General features: G+C 39.3%; 1 protein-coding gene across 1 annotated transcript; it reads left to right on the top strand.

Annotated features, from left to right (window-relative positions):
- The first annotated feature begins 243 nt into the window (after positions 1–243).
- On the top strand, positions 244–942 carry NAA11 (N-alpha-acetyltransferase 11, NatA catalytic subunit). Its single transcript, XM_057727725.1, has one exon. It carries the CDS (start codon positions 259–261, stop codon positions 940–942), a length of 684 nt encoding a protein of 227 aa, XP_057583708.1. The 5' UTR covers positions 244–258.
- The last annotated feature ends 9961 nt before the right edge of the window (positions 943–10903 follow it).

The following is a 10903-nucleotide window of genomic DNA, read 5'->3' as shown; positions in this document are numbered from 1 at the left end:
GCGCGCATGCACACACAGACGATGACATGAAAGCCTCATTGGCTGGGACTAGGTACGCGCTTCCGTAAGTCGCATCTTGGTACCACCCCTTCCGTCCGCTGGTCGTCCTGCCTTCCCTCCATCCAGCCTCCGCACCATCTGCCCCGCGGTGTCGGCCGCCTGTACCCAAACCGCCGAGGCAAACCGTGTCGCTTGTGCTCGACGGTACCCTTTCTCCCAGTCTCCGCGGTCAGACGCGGCTCGCTCCCCGCCGCCATTATGAACATCCGCAGTGCCCAGCCAGACGACCTGATGAACATGCAACACTGCAACCTCCTTTGCCTCCCGGAGAACTACCAGATGAAATACTATTTCTACCATGGCCTTTCCTGGCCCCAGCTCTCTTACATCGCTGAGGACGAGGCCGGGAAGATTGTGGGCTACGTCCTGGCCAAAATGGAGGAGGACCCGGATGATGTGCCCCACGGACATATCACCTCCCTGGCCGTGAAGCGTTCACACCGGCGCCTCGGCCTGGCCCAGAAGCTGATGGACCAGGCCTGCCGGGCCATGATAGAGAACTTTAGTGCCAAGTACGTGTCCCTGCACGTCAGGAAGAGTAACCGGGCAGCCTTGCACCTCTATTCTGACACTCTCAACTTTCAGGTTAGTGAGGTGGAACCTAAATACTATGCAGATGGAGAAGATGCTTATGCTATGAAGCGGGATCTGTCGCAGATGGCAGAGGAGCTCAGGAGGCAGCTGGAGCCGAAGGAGAAGGGCCGATATGTGGTGCTGGGCTCCAGGGAGAACCAGGAGACCCAGGGCAGCGCACTTCCTGGTTCCCAAGAGGCCCGTCAAGAGGAGAAGAACCCGGCCGCTGATGACAGCAAGGAACCCAGCGAGTCCACAGAAAGCCCCGATGCCCAGGACAGCTCACAGGACTCAGACCCCACCTCCTAGAGCCTGCTTAAGGTATGTATTCTCTCTTCCTTGACCCGGCCCCTATCTCCCCTAAATTCCTGCACCATACCAGGGTCGGCCCAATCCCATCCCATGCTAGCCCTGGTGAGTTTCACTGTGAAAACCACACGTTGACCTTGGGGAAGAGTGTAGAGTGGGTTGGGGAAAACTCGTTTCTCACTATTGGAAGTTACTGGGACTCCATGCTAAAAGTAGAGTAAATTCAGTAAAAGAAATAAGCATTTATCATGCCTTTTTAGTATGAATTGTATTTCAGGGTATCCACATAGTCGATGAAACTTCTTTATAGAATGACAGCTGATAAAGGTAGAAAGAATGACAAAATTATAAAATTGCCATCTTGCAACTCTTGAAATAATAAATCTAGCCAGTTGTCATCAGTGACTAATACCATTAGGTGAAAGCTGGAACAGTTTGCACTGATGGATCAGACTAGCAACACTTGAAGTCACTGGTCAAGTGTAACGGCACTATAAAGGAGACAAATACTGTGTGCCTCCTAATGCAACAGGAAGTGCACAGTGGCACCTATGAAATGTTCTTGCCGAAAGAACATTTTGTGTGTGTGTATAAAATTTATCTTGAATCTAAACAAGGCCCTAGATCTAACTACCATTTTTATTTAAAAAGTAATAATAATAGAGGGACTTGTTAAGCTACAATCAGCCAAATCTAGAAAGAGAGAATTTCTACAGAAAAAAATTACCTGGTTTCTTCAACAAATAAACATCCTTTTTTAAAAAGGGAGGAGGAATTTATCTGTTAAAACAAACTTCAGAGATATATTAACCAAATACAACCATTGTGGACATTGTCTGATTTAAACAAACCAAGTATAAGACATTTTGAGACAACCAGGCAAAACTTGAACACGGACTGTATGCTATTAAGGAATTGTTAATAATTTTGTTAAGTGAGCTAAATAGTATTGTAATATTATCTTAAAAAAAAAAAGTCCTGTTAGAGAGATATATTGAAATAATTAGAGTTGAAATAATATGAGGCCTGGGATTTATTTTAAAATACTCCAGCAAAAAAGGGGGGTGGGGTGGGGCAGGGCGGGGCGGGGTAGGACATCAGGCCTGGGATAGATAAAATAAGAATGGCAACATGCAATAATTGTTGAAGTTGGGTAATGGGTACTTGGGGAGTTCATTATGCTGTTCTTCACTCTTGAATGTATGAAAATCAACATGAAAAGTCAAAGAACAGAAACAATTATGGTTCTTCCTACTACATACTAATACTAAGCAGCCACTAAAAAGTAGTTTTAAAAGACTATTTAATTTCCCTTGAAGAACTTTGTAACACCTTAAGAATTTGAAGGGTCAATTAAGAAGCTATAACTTCTAAACCTAGTTACCTTACCATTACATATGAAAAAGGCAGTGACTTTCTTATAACAAAGTCCAGTCATGAGTGACACACACTGCATATAATTAAAATAAATGCTGTTTGATTAATTTACTCTTTCATAAGAATGTGTATATGCCTGGCATGAGTCTTGGAGCTAAGTATACACCAGTGATTAGGAGAGGCTGATGTTTACACAATATAGCATCCTGTCTTTGTGGTTATTGGCTTCTCTTCAGTTGTTACACTCTACCTGAGTAAGATTTTAAGTAAATGAAGATAATTGGAGATTGCTTTAGCACTGTGTGTATGTATATATATATAATATATATATAATTTGATGAATTCAAAAGCACTTAATATCTGATACAAGAAACAAAAACTGTCACCCTAGTAGGGGGAAAGAAAATAATAAATAATAGTAAGAAAAATTATTGTGTGGCAATAATAAATCTCAGTGACCAAATTCAGGAATAATTGAAATGTTTCTTTATATTAATGTAAATGAACTTTATTTCTAAGGTGAAGGAGATGTTCCCTGTACTTAGCATCACTGTCCTTCCATGTTGGTATCTGCTGAGACATCTTCATGGGCCCCATCTAATCTTCAGTCCTCACGAGTCCTTTCTGGGTCCTTTCCAGTCAGAGGCCTCTTCAGGTCTTGGGTGCTCTCTGCCATGTTTGGGCCATTTTGGTAGCAAGGGTATTGGTGTGCATAGGCTAGTTGTTCTAAAAATTAATCTCCAAATCTCAATAACTTAATGCAATAACAGCTAATTTCTCACATCACAGTCCAGTATGAGTCGGCAGTGTGTGTTGTGGGGATGTGGAGGAGAGAGGAAAAGAAGGGCTCTCCTCCATGAAGTCATTCAGGACCCACCTGTTCCCTTAGCCCTCTTTGGCAATCTGGTGATTGCCTAAGGACTCCTTCTCAGAAAATTGTCTTTTAAGGGCATGAAAACCTATGAGATCACAAAGGAAACCGATTTTATTGAAACACTGTTATCTGATGGCTTTAAAATAAACATGTTATATATGTGCCTTTTTATTAGAATATGTAATGAAAAAATCTAGCAGTAGGTCTAATACTGTTACTTAAAAGAAAATTGAGTGTAAATGGTATTTTGAGATACCTCCAACAGCTATATTATAGTATGAAAATACCTGTGATTTGTATTGGTGATAAAGTCACAAGTATTGCAAATACTACTATTCATTGATGCCTACATTCATAATTGAAGGAAATGCTAAATTTCAGTTAGAGGTTAGTGAAAAATACAGAATTATTTTTGTTCCAAATCCAAGTTCATGGTTTTCCTCAATTTGATTAATGGATCCCAAGTTAAGAACCCCTGCCTGATTCAATGCCATTGTCTAGAATATGTCCTCCACTTGTTCACGTACGTTCAGCTTGCAGATAAGGGAAAAGAATACACGTAAGAAGTTCATATAAGTTTTAAAAGCCAGTTTCATTTTCCCAACTAACTGCAGGGGAGGCTAGATAATGTGGTTTAGTTGTATGCCCAGGAGGAAAAGGAATGAGTTTGGTAACCACACAGCATATTTTCTGCAACAATGGGAACCATCCTAATGGTGCTCTGGACTAGGAGAGCATCTGCTTCCATGCCCAGCTAGGAGATTAGGATCACTCTGCTGCCCCCTCTCCTTAACATGGCACAGGGAACTCTGTGAGGCTACCCAGGGCTGTCTGCTTAGTCACATAACACATAGGTCTTCTGTTCTTGCCCAGATTTGGCATGGGAAACTGGGATCCTGCCACCTTGCTGCCTCCATACCTTTGGTTAAAGCCTGGAAGGAATAACCTCTCTACTTGGAAATCCCCCAAATTATCTAAAGCTTCATTTACCATCCCTCGCCTCCATCCCATTCAGCAGGGCTTTACTAGGACATACACCTAGCTGCCTGAATGGGAAAAGGCTACTGTGCAGAAAGGAAGAATAGAAGGGGGGAAAATGGTTAATACCACAAAAATATTTTCCTGCCACAGTTGTGGCATTCCTCCTGTGGAACTGGAGTTAAAATACTACAGAGGAAAGTCCTGAAAGAAAGAACTTTTCATTTTCCCTTATCTTCTTTTGGGTCTGGACAACAGAGACAGTTAAAGTTAGAAGATTTAGATATGCTGATGAGTAGGGTAGCTGGTGAAGGAGAGTGGATGTCTTCATCTACAAAAATGGTAATAAAAATCACTAATAACACTATAAGACCACTGTGTCATAGGTACTATTCTAGGTACTGTGTGTGAATCGTCTCGCTTAATCCTCCTAATATCCCTCTGAAGCAGGTACTATTACTCCATTTTACAGATGAGAACTGTATGTCATTCAGATAGTGAATGGAGAACAGGGATGCAAACTCAGATGGTGAGACTCCACCATAGCGAGGATTAAATGGACAATGCCTGAAATTGCTTAGCACAAGACACACAGTTATTTATTCTGTAAATTTTAGCTCTTAATATAATCTGTAGTATAGTAACCATTTAGGCTTTTTTCTTCTCCACAGTAATCAAATGATAGAATGTTGTGTCTGAGCAGCAACAGTTTGTAGTCTTGGAAGGGAGATGCATCTTAATGATTAAAATAGCTTTCCCTGACAAGCTGAATGTCAGAGCATTCAGCTGAATCAACACTCATCAACAGCAGAGTTTCTAGGAGCCATAGCAAGGAAAACAGGTCAGTTCAAAACATGCTAGTTGAGGCAGGAATGCCATCAAATTGATGCTCCTGACAAGACAATATGTGGATGATTAATAACAAAAAAGGGAAAAAATGCAAAATCTTAGAATTTTCTATTGAGCTGGCAATATTGAGTTAACCAAGGTTACTTCAGTGACTCTCCCTTTCTGGTTTATTCTTTCTGTCGCTAAGCTGTCATCCTAACAAAAAGTTGTTAAGTGTTCACATGAGCATTCACTGAAATAGACTGTTCTTAATTTTACCAGACAACTAATTATAACTGGAATGATATAATGAAATATGGAAGAAAGTTAGAGACTGACAGGTTGGGTGAATTCCTAGTATAACCTTACCCCAGATATGCCAGAAACCATAGATTTCAAATGCAGCTGCACTGTATGAAGATAAAGAGGGGAGGGGGTTGGGAAGAGATAAAATATTGTTTTGAAATACTAATCAGATAGTATCATTTGTTGAATTAATGTGTGGTCCCTAACTGTCACTTTTCAATCAGCGTATGATGTACATTTAGGATGACTGAAATACCAGCTTTGTCAGAGGTAACTGATAAAAGCAGAGGCTTTTCCTAAGTTTTGTACTCTTTCCATGCTAAGGAGCTTTATGGTGGAAGAAGTAAGGAAGAGAAGATAATGACCATTCTGTGAATGGCAGTGCTTCAAAGAGCCTTCTTGAAACATTTTGCAGTGCTATTGCTTTACACTGTTATCCTCAGAACATCACAGGATTTTTTTTTTTAAGTCAAGTCATAAAATTCTGTTTTATTTTCAGAAAGTAATAACATATTTCTCAGGCTGCCGTTGGCCCCCTTTAAGGAATCCTAGTAATGTAAAAATTTGAACTTTATAAGCTAATAAATTAAGGACTGTAATATTCATATTTTATCTTAATGGCTTAAACATATCAAGCAGTATTTACTGAGAAAACTAAAAGAACTATAGAATGTTTGGTTTTAATATAACTTCTTTTGCATACCTCTCTTAATAGTATTTGAAACTGATTGAAAAAGGTAATGATAATAGACTTTCTGGCCTGTTCTCCCACATCTTCCATTAAAGCAAATACACTTTTTTAAAAAAACAAGATTTTGTACTATATGCCTCTGACTGTCCTGAACCTTATTTACTGTTCTTATTCTGGGAACTGACTTCCCTGTAGTTATGATTTTGTACAAAAATGCTTTTTAACTTCTCTGTGCCTAACAGTCAACTTTTATCTTATTACTTCTGTATGCATTTGATAGATGGGAAAAGAATGCATCTTTACAGTTGTAAGGTTCTGTTGTTGTTTTGTTTTGCTATGTTTACAGTTACTCAATAATAGGAAGCAATACTCTACCTGCTTTTCTTTAACTTACATATTCCATTCATACATCACACAAACCTTTCTACCTTATTAAGGATAGGGTCCATGTCCCATTTGATTCCTTAACTCCTGGCACGTTATTCATTCATGGTAGGTACTCAGTAAATATTCACTGAAGGAAGGAAGGGAGGGAGGGAGGGAGGACCCTCCGAAATTACCAATGCAGAATTTAGAAATGGAAAGGAGAGAAAATGTACATAAAGTACTACTTCCTATTACCTAATATAATAAGAACACATAAGTTATGAAGCAAAAGACAATGGGTTTTTTGGTTTCATCTCCAGGTCTCACAGAAAGAAAATAGGTCTTATAGAATTGGACACATTGCATCTAGCTTATCAAAGCTAAAAAGGCCTTTCATCTCATTAGGATGGGGATAGATTTCTTTATGAATGGAGTAGGAAGGGATACAATTTGAAGATGACAGACAAAAGTATCATGGTGCCTTAGGTTTCAAATAGGATCTTTAGGGTAGATCTCAGCCTTTCATTGTTCTCCCTCCTCCCCTTTCTCCTGGAAAAAATGGCTTTTAGGTGTCAGGAAAAGTTCATGTGTCCTCATGGCAGGGAGGGGAGAGAACTGCAGATCCACGCTTTCATCTGAATTCTCACTGCCTTCCATGGAGATATATTTAATCTAAACCGGTATCAGTGCCTTGTTGATCTGCTGCCAAAGTCTAACCAGTATTTTATTCTGTCAGGGTGGTCAGAGCCTATAGCCCTCCTTTGCTCACTTGCTCTCTTTTCACTTCTCAACAGCATTGCAGGTCCTCACGTCTCGGCCACACCTGCCCTCTGAGCCCTGGCTTAGTCTGTGAGCTCTGCAGCATCTGCTTTGCGGTCAGCTCACAGTGATCCCAATGGCTTCTCAACTCTCAACCTTCCACATACCCTACTGAGATCACGAAGGAATGCATGGACACAAGAGCCTGCTGCACAAGAGCCAAGGAAGTTTGAAGCCTGCCATCACAGAACCTTCCTTGGGCTACTCACACCATGCCACCATTATTCTGTTTGTAGTAGTCCTATTTTGGGTATGGTTGTCTTGCAAGGTTGTCTCTTCCTAGAATACAGAACTGGAAGCAGGGCAAACTCCCGAAGCTCCTCTGCTTTCAGGTTTTGCTGTTATTTATCCGGGTTTTCATTCTTCTGGGGGTAGTCAGGACTATTAAGTCAGACCTCATGCCCCCTTCCTCTTCCTTCTTCACCTTTTCTGGTAGAAGTTTTCTGTTTCCTCTTCCTTTCTCTGGGAACCTGTCCTCTGTTGTGTCCTCCTGTTTCTTGAGGAGGTATTTTCCTTCTCCTTCCCAGTCGGAGGAAGTGGTAAGGGCTTCTACTATGCAATCAGAACTTGGAGATTTTAAGAAAAGGACAAGAAGTAATTAAATTGGAATATCTAATCTACTTGTTTGTGTCAATTTGTTTTTCTGTTAGTGACATAACTAGCCATTTATTGAGTACCTTTCATGTTCAGGCACAATGTTAGGGCCTTTATTAACAATATATTTAATCCTCTCAGCATTCCTAGGAGGTAGGTATTATTATCCCTGTTTTATAGATGGGGAACCTGAAGCTCAAAGAGGCGAAGTAAATATATAGGATCTGAACCCAAGTTATTTGAATTCCTTTCACTTTCCTATTGCTACTTTTTGCATTTTATTTATAAAAGTGTGAAAATCATAGCAAAAAAGGAGAATCTGCTGATTTAAAATGTTGTGTTGACTTAACATATAACTATGTCATTTGTAAATATTTATATAACCCACTATTAAAAGCCTGCTTACTATTTTCCCCGGTAAAAAGTGAAGACAAAGTGTTTTGACCACTTTTAACAAAGTGCAGTGAAAAGTCACAAGATAAATCCACTTATTATTAATGTTTTTATATTCACTGAATGTGAATTACCATAGTATATAACATTTCTCATGTGTAAATTTTTATGAAAACTAGTGTATATGGTTTTATGTCAAAGCCCTGACATTAACCATCTGATGACAAGAGATAAATCTGTTCTTTGTAATCATAATCAGCCCTGCTAAGCTCTTCTTACAAATCTACTCTAAGAATGCACTCTAAGAATGCCTACCTAATAGTAAATGATTGCCTGAGGCAGACATAGAAGTTTTTTTTCTATACAGTAAGGATTTGCCATTTCCTTTGCCAATACAGACTTCTCATCTGTCTTTCCATCTTTCCTTTTTTTCTTTTTAATTTTCTCTCCCAACTCTAAAACTATTTTATTCCTTCCCCTCAAGCATGTGTTTATCTCTTTATTTTTAAATATTACAGCTTTCTAACATCTGTCTCTAGGACAGCATAATCTTACTGATGAAATACTCCACATTTTCCTTGAGCCCTGGTCAATATGTCTTCGTGTTAACAGCTTAGCAGATGGAGAAACAGAAGGAGTAGCCTCAGCTTACCTGAGTGATTTCTCTCCAGCACCAGGCACATTACTGTCTCTATTCACTTGATGATAGGAACTGGAGTAATTGGAAAGTAAGAAATGATACCTGACTTTCACAGTGTTATTTACTAGAACTACTGGCTGCTTTTCTTTGTTACTGTTGTATCTTTTTTCCCAGTCTCATACCAGGAGAAGACAGAATTATAGGAACCTGCCTAGTTTGGACTGTGCCTACTTAGATAATAGAAGTAAAATAAATAATAATACTAATATCACTATGGGCATAAATTAGCATGTTCCCAAGTGGTTCCAGGGTAATCGCGGTGATTTAGCAGCAGCAATAGCTTTCTGCAACACTGACATTGTGGGAGCCTATGATACTGCATTGTTCTTTTTACATGGGCAAATTATTATTATTTTTTAATGGACTGACCACTTTTTACTTAAGTACAAACCTACAGCGGCTAAAGCAGGGCTTTGAAACAAGGGTGTAGGATAGTTAATGGTGAATATCCTTGGACTAGCTGTAGAAAATGACCCACACCCCCTGCTTTACTTGCTGCTGTATAGAAACTACCTGGGTGGGCTCAGGTCTGTCAGCAAATTGTTCAGAAATATTAATCATCAAGATGCAAAGTTTTCTTTGGCTAATAGAGAGAAACTTGTGAGTGAAGTCAGTGAATTACGTAGTTAGAATCTTTGTGATTTTCCCTTTGGAGAGAAGAACAAGGGACAAGAGGTGATCTAAAATAAAAATAATGGGGTGTGTGGGTGTGTGGGAAAAGCAGGGAGTGGTGCTGGAAGGTAGTCCAAAGCTGGGAAAATCTGGAAAGGGTAAGGGCTCTGAAACAGCTGAAAGGAAGTTTTCTCAAGTTTTTAAATGCAGATGAGTCATCTAGGGGATCATGTTAAAATGCAGATTTTGTTTTAGTTGGTCTGCAGTAGAGCCTGAGTGTCTGCATTTCTGACTAGTTCCTGGACAATACTGATGTTACTGGTCTAGGAACCACACTTTGACTAGTAAGGGTCTTAACACTCATCTGCAGCCCTGGAACTAATCCAAAATACCTGTGAATAGCCTTTAGGTCTGTTTGGATTAGATCTTAAATAATTCTGAATCCCATTCTTAAGTGCACACACAAATCCTGTTTGGAATTTTGACATATAAGGTTGATGGCCTAATAATTTCAATAAAAATTCCAAATATATTTCATCAAAATGTGTAAAACAAAAACATTATATATACCGTATATGAGATATATCGATAATAATTGACATTACATCTTCTATTATATTAGAATGCTTTGGTATGTTAATATTTTCTCATCTTTGACTTCCAAACAAGTGAACAGTATGTGAGATTTTTGAACTATCACTCAATTTGTTGAGTTCGTTGGTCCATAGATTACCCCTGACACTATGAATTTTTCCCATGCTGACATTTGACATAGAAATTGAAAATGATTACTTTTTTAAAAATTGGAGTATGAGATCTGTATGTGGGTTAAAGCAGTGTGGAAAACAATTTCAAGTGAAAATTTCCATGCAGGGATAAGAATTTCTAGCCCAGGTTTTCTCAAAGTATAGTTCATGGACCTATTGCATCAAAGTCACCCAAGTGCTATGTTAAAAATACAGTTTTTTTGACTCCAGCTCAGATTTACAAAACAGATCCTGTATTTTTAACAAGCCTCCAGGTGATTGTTTTATATGCTGCCATCTGAAAATCACTGACTAGTAAGGTGTTGAGTTCCTCATGAAGGTAATTTGAAGGGCACTTTTTCCATGGTGATGCTCTCCAGATTTAAATTAATTTGTCCAAAGAACCATCTTTTTTTTTGGTCATTACTTGCCTGCCCATTTTTTCCCAGTCCTCCCACATCAATGCCCCCCTCCTCATTCCCTAGTTTTATCCTTCTTTTTTTCCTCCAAGTTCCAGTCAAGCAAACAATAGCTACAATTTGGCAGTAGTGGCATATAGCACAAGCTTGAAGAGAACACTCACAAATCACACTGAAATTTTCTTAATTTGTTTCCAGAACAAAAAGTTCAAATACTGCCCTGTTCAGTTAAGAATCAGGCACCAGGCCAGTCTGGAA

This window comes from Hippopotamus amphibius, chromosome 3 (genome assembly GCF_030028045.1).
Source record: "Hippopotamus amphibius kiboko isolate mHipAmp2 chromosome 3, mHipAmp2.hap2, whole genome shotgun sequence".
Taxonomy (NCBI): Eukaryota; Metazoa; Chordata; class Mammalia; order Artiodactyla; family Hippopotamidae; genus Hippopotamus; species Hippopotamus amphibius.
This window is presented reverse-complemented; position numbering and strand designations above follow the sequence as displayed.